The sequence below is a fragment of the Peromyscus eremicus genome, chromosome 7, assembly GCF_949786415.1.
Source record: "Peromyscus eremicus chromosome 7, PerEre_H2_v1, whole genome shotgun sequence".
NCBI classification, from domain to species: domain Eukaryota; kingdom Metazoa; phylum Chordata; class Mammalia; order Rodentia; family Cricetidae; genus Peromyscus; species Peromyscus eremicus.
The window spans coordinates 115,634,893-115,658,135 of record NC_081422.1 but is presented as its reverse complement, the minus strand read 5'-3'; the positions used below and the strand labels follow the sequence as shown (position 1 = coordinate 115,658,135).

At 53.4% G+C, this 23,243-nt stretch overlaps 2 protein-coding genes across 8 annotated transcripts in view; both read right to left on the bottom strand.

Moving 5' to 3' along the window:
• Positions 1 to 327: 327 nt before the first annotated feature.
• On the bottom strand, positions 328 to 8,960 carry Zbtb47 (zinc finger and BTB domain containing 47). Its single transcript, XM_059267186.1, has 6 exons — positions 8,866 to 8,960; positions 4,989 to 6,494; positions 3,713 to 3,860; positions 2,768 to 2,883; positions 2,018 to 2,162; positions 328 to 1,890 (listed from the first exon to the last, which is right to left on the bottom strand). The coding sequence occupies exons 1-6, from the start codon at positions 8,866 to 8,868 to the stop codon at positions 1,616 to 1,618; spliced, it is 2,193 nt and encodes a 730-aa protein (XP_059123169.1). The 5' UTR covers positions 8,869 to 8,960; the 3' UTR covers positions 328 to 1,615.
• A 4,113-nt stretch (positions 8,961 to 13,073) lies between these two features.
• Nktr (natural killer cell triggering receptor) overlaps positions 13,074 to 23,243 on the bottom strand; it is a 41,352-nt gene continuing 31,182 nt past the window's right edge. For 6 of the 7 annotated variants that reach the window (XM_059268936.1, XM_059268938.1, XM_059268939.1 and 3 more), the window contains 5 exons: positions 19,235 to 22,108; positions 18,318 to 18,413; positions 17,458 to 17,514; positions 16,828 to 16,932; positions 13,074 to 15,549 (listed from right to left, as the gene is read on the bottom strand). In XM_059268936.1, coding sequence (XP_059124919.1) covers positions 15,462 to 15,549; positions 16,828 to 16,932; positions 17,458 to 17,514; positions 18,318 to 18,413; positions 19,235 to 22,108 — 3,220 coding nt within the window. In that variant the 3' untranslated portion in view covers positions 13,074 to 15,461. The remainder of the gene's footprint in view (positions 15,550 to 16,827; positions 16,933 to 17,457; positions 17,515 to 18,317; positions 18,414 to 19,234; positions 22,109 to 23,243) is intronic. The other variant, XM_059268937.1, reaches the window with a different exon arrangement.

The following is a 23,243-nucleotide window of genomic DNA, read 5'->3' as shown; positions in this document are numbered from 1 at the left end:
GGTTAGAAACAAGAGGCAGGGAAAGGGTCCCTGAGGACATTGTGGAAGCCCAGCGATTAAGGGTACCAGGGGAAGAACAGCTACAGAGAAGGAGCTGGAAGCCCAACCTTGGGCTGTGAGGCAGGAGTCTGCACCCAAATGGGAAGCCTTCCTTTCTCAGCCAGGGTCCCACCTGTCCCCCGTGGACACAGAGGGACCTGAGGCTATGCTTGAGCCTGACTCTGCAGGCTGGGAGAGGTTGCCTACACCAGAGAAACTGGTCACTCAGTCCTCCTTAGCCCAGAGGACAGCCGAGTCAGCAGGGCGCCTTGGGCCTGCCCACACCTGTACAGAATAAAGTGCTTCGTTTATTGATGATTAAAATGTCCCCAGCCCTCTGTCCCAGCTCCATGGGCCTCTGAGGTCAGAGGGGTTTGGTACCCTCTGCCTGGACCCTTGAGCGCAGGCCTCTTCCCAGTGTGGCATGCTGGGAAGATAGTGATGGGAAGGGAATAAGGTGCAGAGTGTAACAAACAGAAGCTTATGAACAGTGGGAGACCAGAATAGGAAACATAGCTTATGGAAACTTTCTCCCATTTAAACGCAGGAATAAGGACATTTAACGACGACAGAGAAGTCACCTATTAGTGCCTGCCTCCCAAGGGCAAGCACTGGGCACTGGCTGAGCTCCCCGGCTGGGCGGACACACCAGGCAGTGCAGAGTGCAGGGGACCAGGTGCCAGCCAGAGGCGGGTAGTGGCCTGGCCCCACAAGAGGAGGCCTCATGTAGGCCTCTGGGGGGCAGACACAGATGCATGTGTCTCCTGGTGGGGGAGGCCAGCCAGGCAGGCTGGTAAGGGACAGGGGTGCCCTGTGGACAGCTCCTTGTCCCTGACCCACAGATAGCACCGTGAAACCCTGAACTACTTGCCTGAGGCTCCTGTGAGACCCACCCCTGGGATATCATTCTCCTGCAGGACCCCTGGGACCTGGGGTTGAGGAGTCAGCTTCTCCACCCCCTGAAGGCTTGGTCCCCAGCACCTGGAGAAATTCTCTCCAGGATTTGGGGCTCTTTAAAAGTCCTGCGCAGGCTGAGGATCCCTGAACCTGCCTGGCAGGGATGTGAATAGGAAAAGAAACCCATGGGGGCCAGCCCCTCCCGCCCCACTCTACATCACACAGAGGGGGTCTGCAGCCCTCACACCCTACCATTCCCCTACCCTGCCATGCCTCCCTGGGCATAGGCCTGCTGGGGGGCAGGTCCACAACTCCTTCAACAGGGGTATACTCGAGTTCTCCCCAAACCTTCCCATCCTAGAGAGTAAATTAGGGGAACAGGGAAGCTGGGATGAGCAGGTGAGGCTGACCCAGGCCCTGCCTGGCTCATGGCCATGTCTGCAGCCCAGAGTCCCCCCTGCCCTGTATCTGTTGCCTCCAGCATCCCTCACCTGGAGGGGTGTAGCCAACCAGTCCTTTTGTGTTCCCTTACTCCCAAAGGTAAGGAGCAAAACCTGCAAGGAGCTGCAGAAGGGAGCTCCCAGCATGTACCAGGACCCAGTGCCAGGGGCACCCAGCTGCAGCACAGGCCCCAGCCTGTGTTTCTGCTGTCCCTGGCCAGGAAGGCCTGTGCTGGGCGTCAGTTGGTGTCCAGCCTGGGAGCTGCAGTGGGGAAGAGTGGGGCTGTGGGCTGCAGGTGTGGGGTGGGCAGGGTGGCAGGGTCGCTGGGCAGCGGGTGGCTGACACGGAAGCATTTCTCCTTGTGTGCCTTCAGCATGTTAGAGAAGCGGAAGCGTTGGCCACACACGTCACACGGGTAGGGCTTCTCTCCTGTGTGTGTGCGTCGGTGCCGCTTCATGTTGGGGCGGCTGGTGAAACTCTTGCCACAGATCTCACAGATATATGGCTTCTCCCCTGAAATTGGAGAGGTGGCAGGGGTGTTATGGCCAGCCCTAGCTCCCACCCTACCCCATCCCGCCCTACCCAACTCAGGGACAAGGGGGCCCAGAAGTGAACTGAGCCCCGGGTGGAGGGCGCGCACCTGTGTGGGTCTTCATATGCTCATCGAAGTACTGCTTCATGTTGAAGTCCTTGCCACACCACTGGCACATGAACTGCTTGTGGCCAATGTGGATGCTCATGTGTGACCGCAGCTGGTACTTATACTGGAAGCGTTCATTGCAGTTCTGTGGGGAAGAGAAGAGCTGCAGACATCCTCATCTTGCCTCACCCAACCTGAAACTCATGTGCATGTGTGTCCACAGATAGATGTTCCCCTGTGGTCAACCTCTGGTGTTTCCTCAGGCATCCTCCACCCTAGCTGTTTTTGACAGGGTCTCTCTCTGGCCTAGACTTTGTTCCGGCTGTGCTGACTGGCCAGTGAGCTCCAGGCACTCACTTGTCTCTGCCTCCCCAGCACTGGATTATAAGCATGCTCCTCCATGCCCAGCTTTAATTTAATAATAATAACGAAACAAAAACAAAACAAAACAAATACCTGGATTGGAGCTCAGGTTCTCAGGCCTCCATAGTAAGCATTTTCCTGACCGGCTGTCTCCCCAGCCTGCCCTTTGGTTGGCTGGTTCATGCACCGCCACCCCAACTCATTGTATGACGGAGGCTGATCTTGAACTCCTGTTTATGCAGCCTCCGCCTCTCCAGTGCTGGGATTACAGGCACGTGCCACCAATCCAGACCTGCTGCTCCCTCTGACCTCCCTATCCCTGAAGATGGGGGTGGGTGGAGGTGGGACCACCAGGGGACCCCGCAGCCAGCAGGAAGCAGAGCTTACCTCACAGCGGAACGGCTTCTCTCCCGAGTGCTGCAGCGAGTGCACCTTGAGCGACATGCTGCGCTTGAAGGACTTCCCACAGGTCTCACAGGTGAAGGGCATGTCCTTGGTGTGGGCTGCAGGTGGGTGCCAGCCGTCACTTCTCCAGGGTACCTACCTGAACCCCCACTTCCAGACCTGCCTTCTGGTAGCCCTGCACCCCACAGTTTCCTGGGGGTGGTACTGAACTCAACGGCACACCCAGGGTGAAGGCCTCATCCTTGGGACCAGTGACACAGAAGGCCAATGAAGAAAACATCTGGAGACAGCCCTCCCTGCTCAGAGATCACCAACCTGTTACCCAGCATGCTCCTGGCCAAGACCTAGACCCCAGGGTCCCAGTCCCATCCAGTTTACACTGTCCGGTGAAGAAATGTCTGCCAGGCCATTGTCTATTTGATCAATCCTTCCTAGTGCTTGGAGCCCAGTTGAGAAAAGGTAACCACAGGGAACTCTAGATGCTCAGTCAGGTCCACCTGGAAGGTGTGCAACCTCGCCTGAGCATGGGGTGGCTATCACACTTGGGGAGGCCTCCTTACTGTGTCCAGGGGGAGGTTGAACGCAAAAGAAGCCTGAAGCCCTGTGAAGGGCCAAAAGATGAGAAAGCATGAGAGGCTAGTGCCTGCCACACTGAGACAGGACTGTGCCAGCCCACGTGGAACTGTGTAATTCAGGAAAAGCTGTTCTTTTCCCTGGGTGGACAGAACCCCATGCCAGGATCCACAGCCTGGCCAGCAGTGTGCCAGCTCACTTGGGCATCCTGACGCGCTGGGCAAACTGCCTATCTGTGCGCTGCTTCCCCATCCCCTCACAATACCACCACACCCTCCTGTCACCCGGATGCAGTTCTGACACAGCCAGCAGCCGGCCCATCCTCTGCCTACACCTGCACTGGCAGGGACTCACCAACCATGTGCTTGCGCACATGTGCCATGGTGTAAAACTTCTTCTCACAGATCTCACAGGAGAATTTCTTCTCTGCGTAGCCATGCACTATCTTGTTGTGCTCATGCAGGGACCAGAGCTTCTTGAAGGCTTTGCCGCAGGTTACGCACTATGGGAAAAGGAAGAGAGCTTTGGGTGTGGCCTGGGACAACTTCCACCTCTACAGGGCCTCAGTTTCCCCACCCAAAGAGAGCTGGTGAGATGGCTGGATCTGAGGTCCCGAAGCTGGGTTGACTCCTCCCATACCTACCCACATGGCTGCTGGGTACCACTTCCAGGACCCCCTCTTAGGCAAGAGGCTGTAGACCATGTCAGGCAGGGCAGCTGCGCTGGTTGGTGGAGGGGCCTTTCAGGTTCTCGTCAGTGGGGGCTCTAGGGGATGCAGAGGGCACTAGGACTTCCTCAGGCAGTGGAGGGTGGGTGGACTGAGAGTGGTTCTCCTGGACCCTTGTGCTGCTCATCCCAGCAGGAGCCCCAGAGGCAAGAGGCCATGGGCTTGGCAGGAAGGAGTATAGGCTTTGCCACTTGGGGTGGCTTAAGGTGCAGCAGGAATAGCTGAGAAACAGCCCGGGGGCAGGAAGCAGGTGCACAGAGTGGGGGATGGGCAGGTCACCGGGTCACACCTTCCCCACTGGCATCACAATTAGCAATTAGTGCAGGTAATTAACACCTGCCTACCTGTGGCCATTGTTTGTTCTTTGCCCGGGCCAGGCTCATGTGTGTATGCAGGCACATGTGGGGGTGTGCTCAGACAGATACAGACTGGCCCAAGCCTGGCAGCCATCCTAGCACCGCCCCCCTAAACACACACACACACACACACACACACACACACACACACACACACACACGTTCTTTCCAAGTTCCTCATCCAGTCTTTCTTCTCCAGGTACCTGGCGCCTACAGAGTTGAGTGTGGCCAGTGAAGGGTGGTGCCCTCTCCAGGCATGCCCCTTCCCTTTTGTGCATACTTTGTGTAGTGTACAACCTATGTAGCTGCATAGGCAGCTCTGGGCCTTAGAGATTTGTTAGAAGACACACTCCTCCCCAGCTCCTACTTTCCCCTGATCACATGCATCCAGATAATTCTCCACTCTTCCCAAACACCCTTGCTGCCTTGCCCCTCAGTTGCTGTCCCAGTCCTCTGTTCATGACTCTACGGGCCAGAACAGAGGCCAGCTCCACCTGCCTCCTCCTCCTAGAGCCAGTCTGGGGACTACCTGGGCAGCATATCTCACCTGGATGTTGCGCTCGCAGTCTGTCTGCCGATGTAGCTGCAGCTCACTCTCCAACAGGAAACGCTTCCCGCACTGGCCACAGATCTGCATGCGGCTGTGGGTCACATTCATATGCTTCTCCAGGTACCAGCGGTTGTTGAAGACCCGAGGGCACTTCTGGCATGGATGCTGCTGTTTCTCTTCCAGTTTCACCTTGGCCCCCAGCCCATCCGCTGCCTGGGATGCAGGAACAGCTCCAGAGGCCTTGGGCCTCTTCCCACCTCTACGCCCGGCCTCCTCTGGCTCAGGGGTGGCTCGGCGCTGAGTGCTTTGTCCCCGGGACCGTGTGGACATTCGGCCGTGCAGTGGGGGGTCCACCTGGCTGCCCTGACACCCCGCAGGACCCTCTGGGTCCTGCCTGCCCTCAGCCTCCCCCTCCTCCTCTGAACTCTCTGCATCCTGCTCACTGGGCCCATCCTCTTCATCTTCATCTTCCTGCTCACTGGGCCCTTCCTCGTCTTCCTCCTCTCCCTGGCTGCCTCCCTCTTCTTCCTCCTCTTCCTCCTCCTCCTCCTCCTCTCCCCCTCCACTCCCTCTCCCTTCCTCCCCCTCTTCTTCTAAGCGTTCCTGCATCCCATCCTCCTGGCCCAGCACCACAGTGGCCCCAGAGCCTGGCTTGCCCTCAGGCCCAGTGGACACATGCAGCGTTTGGTTATTGAGGTTTACTTCCACAATGATTTGTGACTGCTCCTGGCGCCCATAGGTGCCCGAGGCACCCAATTCTGGCTCCAGCCCCTCTCCACTTTCTAGCTTGCACAGGCTACTCGGGGCCTCGGCCTCCTCGGGTGCCCCAGCCTCCTCAGGTGCCCCTTCCTTTTCCTCCTTGAAGAAGAGTGTCTGTGCCGGCCCAGGAGCAGCAGAGTCCCCGGCTGTCCCTGCCCCGTCCTCCACACGCACAGAGTAGGGGTCAGGGCCCTCTCGGGCATAGATCTTGGGTATGCCTGGGGTGTCTGCCTCCTGCTTGATGTCACAGTAGTAGGGTGGTGGAGGCACCGGGGCACAGCTGGTAGCCGGCTGTGCCAGGGCCACAGGGCCCGAGGGCGCCAGGGACCGAGCGTCCAGCAGCTCCTGGCAGGAGGCAGCGATGTCAGCCATCTGCAGCAGCGAGGCCGCGCTGAGCACCTCGTGCACGTTGGCTGCGTTCACCAGCAGCTTGGACGTGTATATGAAGTTCAGGATCTGCTGCAGACCACTGGGTGCCAGCGCCTCAAGGGACAGCTCCACCCGCTGCAGCTGCTTGTTCTGTGTGAAGAGCGAGTGGAAGAACTGGCTGTAGGCAGCCAGCACGCCCTTGTGTGCGGGGAACACGCTGCGCTGGGGCACCAGCACTAGGTCCACGTCACACAGGTCCGGCTGGAAGAGGCGCTGCTCGTTCAGGCGGCCCATCAAGCAGGCGAAGTGCAGGGCCACGTCCTCCACCAGCGAGAACTCTGCCGCCGGGGAGTCTGTAGTCTTCTCAACCAGCAACTGCGGGGCCAGGACACAGGAAGGTGAGAACCAGCCACTGCACTCCCACAGTGTGTGGGGGATACATGGCACCAACAGCTGCTTCTAAGGCTAGTGTCCTGGGACCTGTGCCCAGGTGGCCACTCCAGGCCTCCTTCCGGAGCTCTTGTGTGCACACATAGGGTGGTCACACAGAGAAGGGAGGGGCAGGGGCCGTGTGAACCACTTGTCTAGATAGGTGGGGAACCTGGAGCTCCTTGGGATGTGGGGCTTTCTGAGAAGCCCAAGCATAGCAGGACGAGGAGTCACCCCAGGATCCTTAGTCATTGTGCCTCTACTGGGTTTCCATCTATTCCTCCATGCGTCCCGACCGTCCCACCACACCGACAGAAAAGAGCTTGCCCAATGGTGAGCAGCTGGGAATCAGAAGACCCAGCGTCTGCTACAGCACCCAGGCTACATCTAGGGATCACTTAGATGGTGGGCAGTAAAGACAACAGGCTAAAAAACGTCCAGGCCTGGTCCACCATACCTCCCAGCCCTGGCCACAGCAGCTCCTAGGACCTAGGGCCCTCGGGGGAGGATGGGTTGTGTTCTCCGTTTACCACACTCCCAACAGGAGACTTCAGTGTGGCTGGGGTGATGCGCAGGCCTACAAGCTCCAAGATGGCCCTGTCTTGGAGGCCACACCTCCTGGAGAGCCCTAGGAACCTCAGAGACCACTAGACCAGACTGCCAGAGAACTCCCAGAAGTTGGGTGCCTGGGGCTCGGCCGACACTGGCCAGTCCAGCCCCACACAGGCCAGCACTGGCTGCTTCTCAGGCTCTGCCTGGCAGATAAAAGCTTCCCGTGTCTGAGTGCCGATTTGCCCCACTGGGGGACATAAGCCCACCACCTCTTCCTCAGAGGTCAAGGGTGAAGCTGCCCCGTCAGCCATCTAAGGGAGAAGCTGTGTGTCCGATGCAGGTGAACCCCGGGGAGCCCTTCCAGAGAGCAGCCTAGGGCATACCTACTCTTCGCCCTCAGCTCCACCAACAGCAGACGTCACCTCCCTCGAGTCCCCTCCGCCACCCAAGAGCCACCCACGTTTGACTACCTCAGAACTGCTGGCCCATCGGGCTGGGACGTGGCATGGAGCCCCGCCCGTCCCTCTCCTCTGACTCACTCTGATTCATCCTCTGGGACCAATTCCTGCTGCACAGATGGAGAAACTGAGGCCCAGAGAGGCATTGTGCTCTGGAGCTGTGGCCATCCTGCCCTGCTTGGGTACCCCTCCTTCTGGCTGGGACACTCCAAGTGGTTAGATGGCTTAGTGAGCTCTGAAAGTGAGGTGGGGTGGAGGTGTGGGGTCTGCAAACATCCAAGTATCCAAACATGGTCACCACACACCCCTCCGCAGTCACTGCGCCTGCAGGTGACCAGGGTCCGCACTACTGAGGGGATGGACGGTGGCAGGGAAAGACCTGCATACCACATACCCCACGCCTGGGGCCCCTCTTCTTCCTTTACACCCTTCCTTCCCCACCCCGCCAGGGCCCACCTGCTTGGAAAGGGCCACCTGAGCCTGGCAGGAACCCATGTGTTTCTAAATCCACTTCCTAGCCTAACACGGCCAGCCGAGCGGCAGGGCCCAGCTGTGGGCCGAGTCCCTCCTCACCAGTGCCCACCAGCTGTGGGTCTCTGGCCAGATGCTTCTGCTCCCTGAAGCTGAGGCGGCCTCTCTCCACCTGGTTATGCCGGCTCCAGCAGCAGCCCTCCCCCCAGGGGACACCTGCAGAGGCCACCCAGCTTTTGACTCCTGAGGGCCATCTGGTGAAACCTGGGGAGAGTCAAGCCATCGGTCCGCCCTGGGCAGCTTGGGAGAGCCCAAGCCGAGCAGGGGTACGGGCTCGTGACTTCTGGATGCCTTCTTTGGAATGGCCTGGCTCAGAGACAGCAGGGGACCGGCCCAAGGTCACACAGGAATTTCCACTCCAGCTGTGGGCGCCCCCCGCCCTTGGTGCGAGCCGTCCCAATCTCCGGCAGGGCGGCTGCAGCGCCCACGTGGCCCAAGGCCTGGGCGGGAATCCGACTCCCTCTTTCCCCCCCCCATTACCAGCCTCGGGGCGGCGCCGTCCGGGCGCAGAGAAGCGCCCCCCTCCGCCCGCGTGCAGCAAGACCTCGGCCTTTCGCGCCTGCACCCCCACCCCAGGAATTTCACCCCTAGCCGTGCCACCGCGCCACCGCGCCGCACTCCGGGCCTGCGGACACCCAGCCGATAGGGTCGAGGACCCCCGGGGGAGGGGCCAGGTCGCTCCAGCCCCTGAACCGGGTCCCGCGGGACAGTGAGCTCCGAAAGGCGGCGCTCGCAGGTGGGCGGATAAGCGGGGGGACAGGCAGGGCCCTGCGTACCATGGTGCCGCGGCGCTGGGAGCTCACAGGGCCCCGCAGGATCGCGCTGCCCCCGGCGGCCGGGGCCGGGCCGCCCCATGAAGCGCCGCGCTGGGGGCCGCCCCCGCGACCATGGCCCCGGGGGCGCGGCCGGGCGGGCGGGCGGGCGGGCGGAGGCGCAGGGCCGCGGCGAGTCCCGGCCGAGCAGCTGCGGCCCGGGAGCCTCGGGCGCGGCGGGCGGGGGGCGCGGGGCGCCGATTGGAGCCCGCGCGTCAGCTGGGGCCGCCGTCTGGACGCTTAAAGGGCCAGGCCGCCCTGCGTGCGGGCTAGGGGCGCGGATGCGCGGTGTGCGCGCCGTCCCGATGCGGCTGCCCTGCAGAGGGCCTCGGGGTCCCCGGGCCGGGCCGGCAGCTGACGTGGGAGCGTTTGAACCGCACGACCCCACCCTCCCGCGCTGAGCCCCTCTCTGCGGGGAAGTTCGGCCGGAGTCTAACCCGTGTGTCCTCCCGCTGCTCCACGGGGGCGGGGCCAGGGTAGGCGTGAGGTCACTGAGCTGGGCGCGCCGGCCCCCGACCCACCTGCTCCCTTGAGCCGGGAGACGCTGAGGGCCCGAGCTCCGCACCCCAGCCACGGTCACCACCCGCCCCCCGTGGTCCCGGCTGCTCCGACTTGGGGGTGAGTCTGGGGTCCCCAGCTGCTCCGGCCTCCCATACGTTTTGCTCTGAGCCTCTGGGACCTACCTGATGGCCTTTGGCTGCGTAGGGCCTCTGAGCCACCTCCGCAGCCGAAGCGAGGGAAGCCTACTCGGGACAGCCGGGTGGGGGCCCAGAGGCCGGCCCAGGCCCGGCCGAGTGGCCTCTCGGCGCAGCCTCCACTGGGGAGATGCAGCCCGGCTTGCGGAATGCTGCTCTGGCACCGGCTCCGTGGGGGCAGGGGGCTGGCTGTGCTGGCAGGCGGCTGCGAAGGAACGCTGCCAGGCTGAGCGGCGGCAGGGCGGGACCACGGGCTACCACCGTGGTCTCTCCTTCGGACGCCCCGCACCCCTACCCAGCGGCCGCGGTTCAGCCTAGTCACTGCCAGCACCGCTCCAGCCTGACCACTCCAGCCACAACAGTCTCCCTGGGCATACGCCTTCCTCACGGTGGGCAGGGGCTGTCTGTGGCTCTACCTCTAGAGCCAGACAGGTGCCACCAAACAGCTGAGGGTCTGTCCCCTAAGAATGAGGATCTCCCACACTGGGCTGGCTGCCCCTGAGCCAGGGAAGCAGAGTCAGGTGGGATGAAAAGAGGTGGAGACAGAGGGAAGGCCCCTTCCTCCGTCTGAGCAGGACATGCCCTGTAGCTGGGGGAGCAAGCTGCTTGCAGCCCTGAATCTGAAGAAGGCACAGATGCCTGACTGAGCTCCCGGGGCAGGCTAAAGCTGTGAAACGGCCGGTTACCAGGATGCCTGCTTCCTGTCACTTCCAGCCACCGGTTCTCTTCTGAGTGGTTCGCTACACTGACCTGGGAGGTGGGAAGGGCAGGGCATCTACCCACTGAGTGGACAAGGACAGAGTCCCACAGGAAACCTAGACATGCAAACAGAACCCTGTGCCAGGAGGCTGGAAGCTGGGCAGAGTGGCCAGCTTAACCACAGGCAGAACGCTGGCCCTTTGGGGGATGCCCTTGGCTAAAGTATAGGGTGACCCACCCCCATCCCCCAGCTGTCCTACTTGAGTTCCCAGAGCAAGAGCCTGAGCTCTGACCCAAGGCTCCAGGACACACTGGCCTTATCACTGGCAACACCTGCAAAGGCCAGGAGGTCCCTTGTGTTTGTTGGCTACAGAATTGGGTGGTCAGGGGGTGGGATACAGCCAAGATTCCTGTTGAGTGCAAGTGTCCAGCTGGAGGGGAGGCCTGGATGGAGTGAGGCCTGAGAGGGGCACTCCACCTCCTGGAGGGCAAGGTAAGAGCAGAGAGATCCTAGACCACAACCTCACGCTCCACTGGTGAGTAGGGCCGAAGCACTCAGGATAGAGGCCTGTGACCTCTGAAGCTGGGTGACTCCAGTCCAAACTTCACTTCTGAGAGCAAAGAGACAGCCCCAAACTGCTCGGGGTTCCCTGCGCTTGGCTGGGAAAGCTAAGCAAACCAGGTAGCATGGAAATGCAGGTTGGGTAGTACCTGGGGTGGTGCGGGCTGAAGGGAGGACGACAGCGGCCTGGTGGTACAGTATGGGGCCTCCTCCACCTGCCCAGCACTAATGGGCCACAGCTGCGCCAGTGTGGGAGCCTAATGCAAACCAGCAGGCTCCCTTTCCCACACCAACTCCAGGGCCTTAGAGAGCCTCCCTGGTAGCTTCTAGAAAGCTGCTAGAGACCTTAGTCCTGCACAACCCTGGGAAGCTAGTTAGTGTCTTGCAAAAGCCCCAACCCCCAGTTACAACAGCCATGTCAAGGGCTGTTCATCACAGCTGCTCACAGAGGCCCTCACAGTCCTGAGGAGCTGAGTGTAGGTTCTGTAGTATAGGTCCTGCAGGTCCTGAGCCCTAAGTGCTCCCTGGACATGGCCTGCAAGGAGGCAGACTCCTTTCCAGACCAGTGTAGAAGGGTTGAACCACCTATTGACACCTGCTTGCCCAGTCACATGCATCCTCTGGGTTCAACAACTGGGAAACAATGGTTCTCAGAATCTGTCGCTCTCATGTGGGCAGCAGAGATCAAGGGCCAGGGCTCAGTGGACACAGGCAGAGTCCTGGCCCTTTCCACTTTCTGCCTTGGTGTCCTCAAAGCTCCTTAGCCCAGGCTGTGGAGTTGGGTCTTAGTGCATGCGTGGGGTGTGGTGTTGAGGAAAATAGCAGTAACACGGAGCGGTTCTAAGACAGGAAGCAGCCATGGCAAGGGTGGCCGAGGCCTCAGAAGAATGCAGTCTGTGGGTGATTCCAGGGTGCTGAGCTCTCCCTCACCTCCAGGTTCCTGAAGGACTACAGCAACCAATAATCTGTCTCAGCCAAAACATTCTGACCTGTCCCAACTTGTTAAGATTAAAATTTATGGCCGTTTTACCTACACATATGTCTATGTGAGGGTGTCAGATCTTGGGGTTAGTAGACAGTAGTTAGCTACCATGTGGGTGCTGGGAATTGAACTGGATCCTCTGGAAGAGCAGCCAGTGCTCTTAACCACTGAGCCCCATCCAGTTTGCACACCCCAGCTGCTACACACACACCTCAGAAGGACATTGGGGGCCCAATACCTGGCTAATTCAGAAAGTTGAGACCAAAGCCTCTGGCAATGCCCCAGTACTGCCCAACTCACCACACAGGTTCTTACCAGATGAGAATAAAGTTCTTAGAACTACGTAAAGACCACAAGGGACTTCCCTAATACTCTCCCCCTACCTTTTGAGGGTGTGGAATAGGGTCTCATGTAGCCTAGGTTGACCTTCCCACTCATGGATCCTCCTGTCTCCATCTTCCAGGTGCTTGGATTATATAAGTTTGTGAGGCCAAACCCAGCTAATTTTAGATTTTACTTAATGTATTTTCTGAGACAGTCTTACTCCTCCCTCCCCCCCCCCCCCGCCCCCACCAGGGTTTCTCTGTGTAGTTTTGGTGCCTGTCCTGGATCTTTGTAAACCAGGCTGGCCTCAAACTCAGAGATCCGCCTGGCTCTGCCTCTCGAGTGCTGGGATTAAAGGCGTGTGCCATCACTGCTGCCGCCGCCGCCGCCCGGCCATTGAGACAGCCCTGGCTAGCCTTGAACTCAGAGCCTGGCTCTGAATACTGGGTTTTAAGATGTGTACCACCACACGTGGCACTTTCTTTAAATTTTAAAGGAAAGCACCCAGATTTGACAATTTGTAATTTCTTAACTTGGAAAGACAACTATTTAGAAAACTGAGTATCTGCAAACAAGCAGTCAGGTTCCAGGGCTCACTTACTTGCCTGGCAGATCCTCATCTTTATGGTCAAATGTCACTGTGGTCTCCCAGAGGAGGTGGATGACGATGGACACTGCAGTCAGGTGACTTGCTCCTAGGCAGAGAACCATGGAGGCTGGTGCTGCACCCCACCTGAGAGGGCACTGTTTCTGTCTGCCAGATTTTCCCTGGCTCCACTCCTGCACCACTAACCTGCCATGGACAAGTCTCTTCATCTGCTGTATCAGAAACTGACTATGGAGTCTGAGCAAGCAAAGACCAGTCAACACAGACTCAAAGTTAGCGTGTATGTTCATTTCTACAAGACCCTTTTCAAGTTGTAGGGAAATTTAATTGATGTATATACAAATCAGACACTGCTAGTATGTACAAAAGTATTTTCTACATTTTTGACAATATCAACTATGCCATTTGCAGTAAACAGGATGTTACAAAACTGTCCAATAAAGCATTTTCTATTAAGCACATTACACAACGTAATTCAATTTTATTAAAAAAATAACTTCAAAATACAGAATGATCCTGGTTAGGAAAGAAAGCCATTTCTGTCGTTCACTTGAGTATGAACAGCCAGGCCGACACTGCTGACGGCGAGAGCCTGCCCGACAGGTCAGGCCCTGTCCATGGTGGCAGGAGGTGGCATGCCCTGCCTCTTCCTATGCCAACCCCCAGAACCTGCCAATGCCTGTAACTCCTCTGGCCACTGGACTTCAGATATTTATCTCTGTTCTAGTTTGATCTAGTCCCGGGAACCTTTAAAACAGAAGGAAGGCAGCGGCTCTGAAGAAAGATGAAGGCTCAAAGGATCCCTGTTGGTTGAAGATGGCTAGGCCTGGGGCAGGGATGTGGGCACCCTCAAAAGAGCCCAGACAGGCCCCAGCTGACAGTCTGCAAGAAAGCCACTCCTTCTCAGAGTCTTCATGAGGAGTGAGACCACAGCCCCGAGACCCTGAGCAGTCAACCCCACCAAGGCTGACCATGAGTTACAAAACTGATAGTCAGTGACACATGGGCACTGTTTTAGGCTGAGAAATTTGGGATAATTTGTTACACAGCTACAAAACAACAATATGTTGCCCAATAGTGACTTTTCCTTACTAATTCCATTTGGCAGTTTGTTTGGGCTCTGCCTGCATTCTTCTCACCAACTAGTAGATTTAAACATCCTTCTTTGTAGGAAACTTTTAGGAAAAAAACCTTCTATAAACCACAGGTTTAATCTTCACCAGCCAAGCAATGACTTCTGATGTTATCCTGTTTTCTAATGAACTTATATTTACTGGTATGCTGAACAATGGCTGGCCACCAAAATGCTACTTATGTACCTCATAAGGGTGACAGCATTATTTTTGGGGTACAAGAGCATCCTTACATGCTAAGCACATGCTACACTGAGCCACATGGCCCTGGAAGACCATTTTCATACATCAGTGCCTCCCTCCATCGGGCCAGGGCTGTAAGGTCCTCTAGCAGCTAAAGGCTTTTCCTCTTCCCAAATACACCAGCAGCAGGGCCTGGGACTGGATGGTATAGACTTTGACACCGTATACAGAAATTCTTTCTGTGAACAGGATTAAACCGGCACTAAGGTGATTAAGTACACTTGGGGAAAGAATGCAAACTAAAGAGTGAAACAAAGAAACAAACCCCAACTGATTTTTGCAGGTTGTTTTTGGAGGAACCACGCAAAGCTACAAGAACATCTTTCTGTGCAGCAGCCCGGGCTCCTTCTGCCCCCAGCTCTTGTCCTGGGTTGTCTCCGGTCAGGCAGGGCTTCACGGAGCCAGTAGAGGTCTCAACACAAACAGGGAAGAGGTTGGCTGTTGCCACAGTGTGAGAGTAGAGCTTTGCCAAAGTGTCTCTGGGATGTGTTAATTAAAGACAGTGGAGTTGCTTCTGAAGTCCACTCTTCAGTTGGCTCTTCCAGCACACATGTGCAAAACAAGATGGCCAACCTTGCAGGCTCTGTTCCAAGACACCTGCACCACATATCCGTTTGGAAGAAGCCCTACACTCATAGTGAACCCAGCTCAGAAGAAATAATTTTTGGTGCCAGTGAATTAAAAAAAAAAAGAAAGGAAAAAAAGCCATGATTCTATCTTCTGGCATCAGGACATGTATATGAAGTAAGGTATAAGAGAACCAAAGGCACCAAGCACCAAAGCGAGAGCTGGAATAGCAACACGATGACCATCTGAGCTTCTGGCAGTCTCTGTGGAAAGGCAAGCATGGCGGCATGCGCCACCATCCTGCACACCTGGCCACAGTCAGTATGGATGTGGACGGCCTAGTTTGACAACACACACAAGACTATAACCAGCACAGGGACGTGGGGACATGTAGCTTGTGACAGCTCTCCACAATTCTGTTTGGCAGCATGGATGCTAAAACCTGAAAACACTGTTGACAAACCTGAATTCTATGGTGAGCTACAGAAAAACTCTATCTAAACACTGCAAATTATACTTACATCAATTTCACCATTTCTTGATTCAAGAAAATGAAAATTCCATAGTTGTCTATTGTAAAGTGGGGCATAAAAATATTTCTAGTTGACACCTGTACTTGAAGTGACAGGAACTATCCACTGTTGGATCTGAGTTCTAATACTGAAACACAACAGACTGTCGTCCAGTTTCTTAAGCTTTAAGTTACCAATTATTTACAGTTAAGATACAATCTGTGTACAAAGATCCCTCAGCTGTATCTGCTGCTCTCACTGGGGCTCCGGTGATGAGAGTAACTTCTGTCACTTTCACTGTCCGAGCCATACGATCGACCGCTCCTGCATAACAGAACAAAACAACACAACACAAAAGCCTTTAACTTCTATTATTTGGATTCTAACTATGGCAACACTATGGGCTTTTCAAAGATGTTTAAAATGGCAAATGGTAGCAAAATCAAGGTTAAGATAACAAAGAAACCTCACAATAGTGAGGTTTTATTTTTAAATTTACTTGGAATCCATTCATAAAAATTGAGCGAACTACTTTTTTACTACACCTCAGTGAACATGGATTAGACTGAAGCGGGAAGGGGTTAAAGGTATAGAGTCTCACTACAGAAGTGGGTGTGGGTTTGCATGTGAACAAAACCATTAGGATCCTAGCCAATGGGCTTGGTTATGGTCATCACTCAGTTCATGTAAGAGTATTTTCTGAGAGCTAGTCAACATGTCATGGTAGGCATCATCCCACCACAAATGAGCAAACCATCTAAGGGCTCAAGGACAGCGTGGGACAGTGGACAGGCAGGTCAGTGCACTGACAACCCAAGGTACACTCAGGAAGGAATGCACTTCAGAATTAGCAGTGGGATGGAGGTGGGGGTCTCCCAGGGCAATGGGCTGCAGTGGAGACCTACTGGGAAGCAGGGGATTGGGGGTGGGTGTTACATGATCACTTTAAGACACGAAAAAAAAACCCAGAAATGATGGAGATGGCACTTGTGTCTCTGGGCAGAAGGTTCTAGAACATTATAGGATGTTGGAACTGGAGCTGGTAAATGGAAGGGTTCATGTACAAGAGTGCTAAGGCACCTGGACTTGTGAAGACAGCTGGCATCCCCTGAAACAGTTCAAGCAAGAGATTGGTCACATGCACTGTCTGTAGAAAGGTTTCTGGAGTTGAAATAGATGAGGGAGGGTGACAGCAGCCACCAGCAAGGGACAATACAGAAGTTGTTATAAAGTTTTACATCTTATTAAATAAATGATACAATATAGACCTTAACCGTGCTGCTGAAACAAATAATTATGATTAATTTAATAAAATGACAAATTGGCCGTTCTAGTAAATTAGCCTGACTTTCAGAAGTGAGCCATAATTTGGTCTTCTTACTCCTTCCAAAAGAAATATTTGGTCAAAGCTATATGAGTGTTTGAAAACCCACTTTAGTTTCAACTATAAAATAATAACTAACAACTATTCACTGGCAACTATTAGTGCCAAAGCCATATTTAACAGCTGCCTGCAGGCCAATGGAATTCAAGAAGAGATGTGTTGACAGTCCACTGGCACCAAGTGCCCAGTCACTTGTAGTGTTCTAAATCGGGACCCACCTGGACCGCCTGTTATAACTTCTACCTCGATGGTAACTGTCACTCCTCTGGCTGCGGCTGTGGCTGCGACTCCGGCTGTAGTAGCTATCATAAGTGTAGGATCTGCTTAAACAGAAACAACACGCATTGTATTTCCTCATTCAAATATGGAAAGTCTCCTTTTTAGGGCTGTCAGATGGTGCTAGCTCACATGGGCACTCTATGGAGGTGTGAGGACAGTTGCATAAGAAGTTCTAGCAACATCCAGCAATTGCCCCCAATTGGACTTACCATGTTAAAGAGAAAAATGCTAATTTCTTTTCTGCATTGAAAAACATCACAAAATTAACACTGAGTTAGTTTGTCTGAGTCTGGATCTTATTATGCAAGTATATTCAACAAGCACCTGCCATTACAATTTGACACTGTTGCACAATGGACCACAGATAGATCTCATTTTTAAAGGGGGTGATTTCAAACGATAAACATGCATTTAAGTTATTTGATTGAAAAATCCAACATTTAGGCTGGGGAGGTAAGCTTCATGGCAGAGGACGTGTTGTGTACTGCACCTAGGCCCTGGGGTCAAGCCCCAGCACTACACACCAGCCCTTCCACTCCAGCACACTGGGGCCTCCCACTGCCACTTACCTGGAGCGACTGTGAGGGTCATAGGAGCTGCTCCTGGACCTGCTCCTGCTGGATGTCCTAGGATGAACCACAGGAGGGACTGTCACCTTGTGCATTAGGGCACAGGTCACATTAACAATCTAGACATTTTTGCCCATCAAAGTGAAAATACAGTGAAATGTTTTAACTCTTTATTTTGTTTTTATCACAAGTATATTGGATTTTCTTTTTAAAAACCTTTGTATTTCATAAAGCTTTATGTAGTTCTCTGGGGGAGACTCTCAGCTGGGTGGGAAGAGAAAAGGGCCATTTTCATGAGTGGCCACAGCAGAAAGGGCCAAAGGGAAAAGCACCTGGGAAGAAAAAATGCACGCCCTGCCCTCTAGCACACACTTTCCTCTTGGTTTCCTCACTATAACCCCATTTTAACCCCTAAGTAGGTCAAGAGGTGACTGTGCTTCTGACCCTCAGGAGGATCTATGTATGAAGGAGGTAGGAGTGACATGGCCTTTCCATACTTCCGTTTCTCTGCCTCATTCTGAATAAGGAACATCCAGAAGAGTTCAGCGCTCCAAGAGCTGGATAAGAAACAGATCAGGCCGGGCGGTGGTGGCGCATGCCTTTAATCCCAGCACTCGGGAGGCAGAGGCAGGCGGATCTCTGTGAGTTCGAGGCCAGCCTGGGCTACCAAGTGAGTCCCAGGAAAGGCGCAAAGCTACACAGAGAAACCCTGTCTCGAAAAACCAAAAAAAAAAAAAAAAAAAAAAAAGAAAACAGATCAGTGTGGTATTTGACAAGGACAGATCTACAGCTGTCCTGCTCTGTCCCAGAAGGGGTCCACTGCAAGTGACAGGGCACCACACAGCCAGACTACAGCTTACCTATGGCTATGGAAACTTCCATAGGAACTGCTCCGGCTTCGGGTTCGGCCTCTGCTGTACCAGCCTCTGCTCCGGCTTCTAGAGTAGCTTCTTGATCTACAATGGAAATGAGTGAGAAAGAATGTGTGTACTCCCCACAGTTAGGATGGACAGTGGGGCAGGAAGGAAGCACACAACCAGGATAAGGTCTCTCTCAAACTCTGCACAGTGACAGCCATGAACTTGCAAAGAAGTAGTCCAGAAGAAGCCACCATGGCTTAAGCAAACAATGAAATAAAGAAAAGCCACAAAAGACTGCAATAAGTATGCTTACATGCTCATGAGTGTAACTACTTACTGGTTTCCTGTCACCATGACACCCCCTCCCTGCCCTTTTTTTAGCTGTCACTCTCATTCTTTGTATTCTTCAGTCTATCTTGATGACAAATGCTGGATGAAACTTGAACAAAAATTTGAACATGCTCACAAAACTTGATAAACTTAGACAAAGTTGCCTTGGACAGCAACTTTGCATCCATGGCATGTACCTTCCACATGTGTAAAAGGGTAGTTAGATCAACAATCCCTAAGCCCTGCAGATTCTGCTCTAAGAATTCTTTGCAAAGGCGCGGCAACCTAGGCAAAAAAGCCAGCCACTTTACACCTTTGAAAATGGAGGACTTGTCACTGGTCACGGCAAGAGAGCTTTCACTGTCCAAGTGATAACACTACAGATAATGATGGTCTTTTCAACTCAGCCCAAATTTCTTCTCCTGAAATGCCCACTTCCTATCTATGTCCTCTAGCTGTAGTTTTGGTCACATGGAATAATGCTTCTTATTCCCCTGTCAGATATTTGGAAACAATGATCACATTTATGTTCTTCTGAGCTAAATGACATTGGGGGTGGAGTGGGGGGGGGGGGTGAAATTTCTTACCGGTAAGATGATGTGGAACTTCTAGATCGACTTCTTGAGTGACTATAGGAGACAGACCTTGTTCTGTGTCGAGATTTGGTTTCAGATTTACTTCGAGATCTGTGTGGACTCCTGGACTGGCTATTACCATCCCGACTAGGTGTCTGCTCATCACTGGAACTCTCTTGATTCCGTGGCCTCCGGTTTAGGCGTGCTGTCTTTCTTACTTCATCAAAGAGAGACCCGGGCCGAACTTTATTTTTGCTTTTGATTTCTATTCTCAAGCCTTGTGGTTTCACTTCAGGCACAGGAGCCAATGGCTTCACATCCAGCGCACTGGATGTGGTTGCAGTAGGCACTGCCAGATTCCCTACACCCTGCAACGGCTTCCACTTCTCTGTGAGGTTCATCTGGCTCTTCTCAGCCCCCTCCTTCTTTCCAGCAATTTCAACATGACTGGCCAAGCTGGCAGAACTGTCCTGTTTCCCACCTTCACTTGAGGTTTTACTTTCAGACACAATGCTTTCTTGTTTCCCTCCTGCTCTGGGCTGTGCCATGTGCTCAACCTGCTCTGGAATAATGCTCACCTCTGGGCTGTCCAGCCTGTGGCTTGCTAATGGGGACACTCCCTCTCCCTTTGCAGGGGAACTCCTATCCGGGGTGCAAATGTCCATGTTGTCATCTGTCTGAAGCACGTCCTCCCCTCCACCTGGGACATGCTCTTCAACGTGCTGGGTGCTAGGGGAAGAGCTGGTAGCATTTTCCTCCACTTTCGGAGGTGCAGGGCAAGAGCTGGGACCCCGATCACCCTCTGCAAGTGGGCCATGCTCTGAAGTGCCCTTCTGAGGGTTACTGGGACAGCTGCCCTCACCACAGGCTTTCTCTACTTTTGGAATACTGTCGTTTACAGTTTCACACTTCTCGGAGACATACTTTTTTTCTCTTGGCTCCTGCGTAAGTTGCTTTCCATTCATCTCCTCCTCCTCTTCGTCACCAAACTCTAGTGGAGGCTGCCAGTGAAAGGCTTGCTTCCGTTTCGGAGCCTTGTGCTTTTTGTCTTTTTTGGCTTTCAGTTTTTCTCTCACCTTTTTTGTGTGATCCCCTTGAAGACTATCCTTTGGGCATTTTTGCTTCTGGGGCTCCGCTCTAACGTTTCCCAAGTTGGAGCAGGAGCCCTCTGACTCAGAAGCTGAAGACTGTGGTCTCCTAGACTTCCAGGCACCATTACTGTCAGGCAGAGAAGTGTCTGCTGAAGGCTTTGCTGGGGGTTTGGCTTTGAAGTGACTCTGACCAACTTCTGACTCGGAGTCTGAAGAGGCTTCACCCTCTTCCTTATCAGAACATCTCCCAGGATCACTTTTCCTGTTCTTAGTCACGTCTTGTTCTGAGTTCGACTCAGAGTCCCATTTACTCCCAGCACAATTCTTCCCTTTAGACTTACTGCCGTCTCTAGAGTGACCAGAAAGACTCTCTTTTAAAGTTCTCTTTTCCCATTCAGGCTTGGATTGCCCTTCCTCTCTGCTTTTCCCCTGCCTATCACTCAATACTTCTGTTTTCCCCTGCTTCTCCTTCTCTGGGGCTGAGTGCACTGCTTGAGCATGGGACTGTTCACTGTCTGAGGAGGAATCTAAAGATGATCTGCTTTCACTATACTTTCTGTGACATGGAGACTTCTCTCTGCCTCTGACATATTTACTGTGAAGTATCTTTTTTGAGCTGCTGCGGTGTTTATTTGAGGTGACACTTTTTTTCCCACTGGATCTAAATGTCCTCGCGGCTCGTCTTCCATCATCACTGCTAACGGAAGTGTATGAAGATGACCTACTGCGCTGGGAACCATCACTATACTTATTCTGTGAGTGAGACCTAGATGACAGAGACCTAGACCGCGAGCGTGAAGTAGGTTGACTTCGTGACCTTGACCTTGTGTATGACCTAGAGGATGACCTGCTCCTAGAGGACTTGCCCCCTGACCTTCCTGAGCTCCCAGAGCTTCTATCACTGTACTTTGAATAAGCACTCCCATCACTTTCTGAATTTTTTTCTCTTTTGTGATAGGATGATGAACTCCCAGTCTCTTTAATATTTGTTAAACTGTATGTGCTTTGGACAGGCAGCAGGTGGGTTGTTTTAGCCTTCATCTCCTGAATCCGCTCGTAAGAGGGCTTCCAGGGCTTTTGTCCAGGCTTCCACCTAGAAGGGGGAGGGCTGTCACTCAATGGTATTACAGGAATATTTTCTGCTGCCACTGGCTGTACTAGCACATTTCCATTCTGTGGCATTGATGATCTTAAAGGTTCTGTCTTAACTGGCTTATTTTCACTCAAATGAGCAGGTTTTTTTGGTGATTTTGATGATGTTCTTCGGTGCCCTGACCTGGAACTAGATCTGGACTTTGATCTATTGTGAGAACGTGATGAGGACTTTGACAGAGCCCTTGATCTCGAGCTCCCTCTAGAATCCGATCGTGAATGAGACTTGGATCTGTAGGAGTCTCTGCTGGAGTGGGTTGAAGAGCTCCGGTCGTCCTTGTCTGATTTAGACCAGTCCCGCTTTGATGAGAGATGCGAGGAGGAGGAGGAGGAGGAGGAGGAGGCACGAGATCTCCTTTCTCTATCACAAGAGGACTTCATTCGGTGGGTGGAAGATCTTGAGGGTTCCAAGTCAGGTGGCATAACTACTCTTCTCTTCTTTGTCTGTCTGTGTCTTCTGCAATGCTTCTGCTTTTTAGCTTTTTTTTTATGCTTAAACTTCTTTTCCTTTCTGCGTTTCTTGTGGTGGCCATCAGAGTGTCTTGCTGTACTAAGATCAGAATAGTATCCATTATAGGACCATGATCTGGATCTCTGGGACAAGCTTCTTTCATCCCATCGGCTTGAACAGGGGTCACTTAGCCTGTAAGTGGGAGGCATAATGTGCACGCAGTTATTTGCAAACACTTTCTGCGTCTTACAACACACTTCTTACTAACAACAGAGTACCTAACTCCATACTTTAACATGAACCAGAGCGATGACAACTATTATTAGACTCACAAAAGATTCTTCTTGTTTTTAGTTGAATCAAAGACTCTGAATGTTTGTGAAGAACACATCAACTAACCAGAGTCCTAGGGAGACACGACTCCCATATGATCTGCTCACAGCCTTCTCCCTCCAAGAGCAATTTCTGAGAGTGAAACCAGGTTCCCAAGCAACCTCACTGAGGAGTTTCTACAGACACAGAGTTGCAACTTGGACGACTTGTCTCTGTGGTGCTGGGCATCACTCAGGTGATGCATGCTAAGCAAGCACTCTACCACAGAGCTAGAAACCCAGCCTTGACTCAACTTCAAGAGTCTTCTTAAAAATGTCTTCTTTTAAAAAAATCCATGTGCACATGTATGCTTGTGTGCACATGTGGAGGGCACCTCAGGTGCCACTCTTAGGAACACTAATTCCTTTGAGAGAGTCTCTCATCAATACAGCAGACTGCTATCCAGCAAGCCCCAAGGATCCTCCTGTCTACACCTCCCCAGCACTGGAATATAAAGTACTTACTGTTACACTTTGCTTTTTACACATATTTTGGTGTCCTCATGCTTGCAAGGCAAGCATTTTAGCAACTAGGCTATCTTCCTAATCCCTTTGCTTTTGGTGAGACAGGTTCCTGTTATGTGGCCTAGGATGGCCGGGAACTCACTATGTGGCCCAGGCTGGCCTTAACCTCCCAAACACTGGGATTATAGTGCCATCAGGCCTGGCTAAAAAGCTGGGCTATTTATTTATTTATTTATTTATTTAATTTTTCACTTTTTAAAAATTTGATGTGCACTGGTATTTTGTTTGCATGTATGTCTGTGTGAGGGTGTCAGATCTCCTGAAACTGGAGTTACAGGCAGTTGTGAGCTGCCACATGGTTGCTGGAAACTGAACCTAGGTACTCGGTGCTCTTAACCACTGAGTCATCTCTCCAGCCCATTTTTCTTTTTTAAAATGTTATTTCTTTTTGAGATGTCTTAGTATACAGCCCCAGCTGGCCTGCGATGCAC

Bases quoted from the DNA above. Each gene is read 5' to 3' on its own strand.
- Zbtb47 (XM_059267186.1), bottom strand. The intron at 3,861-4,988 runs GTGAGATATGCT...CTTTTCCCATAG, and splicing joins ACTGCGAGCGCAACATCCAG to TGCGTAACCTGCGGCAAAGC. The intron at 1,891-2,017 runs GTGCGCGCCCTC...CTCCAATTTCAG, and splicing joins GCATATGAAGACCCACACAG to GGGAGAAGCCATATATCTGT.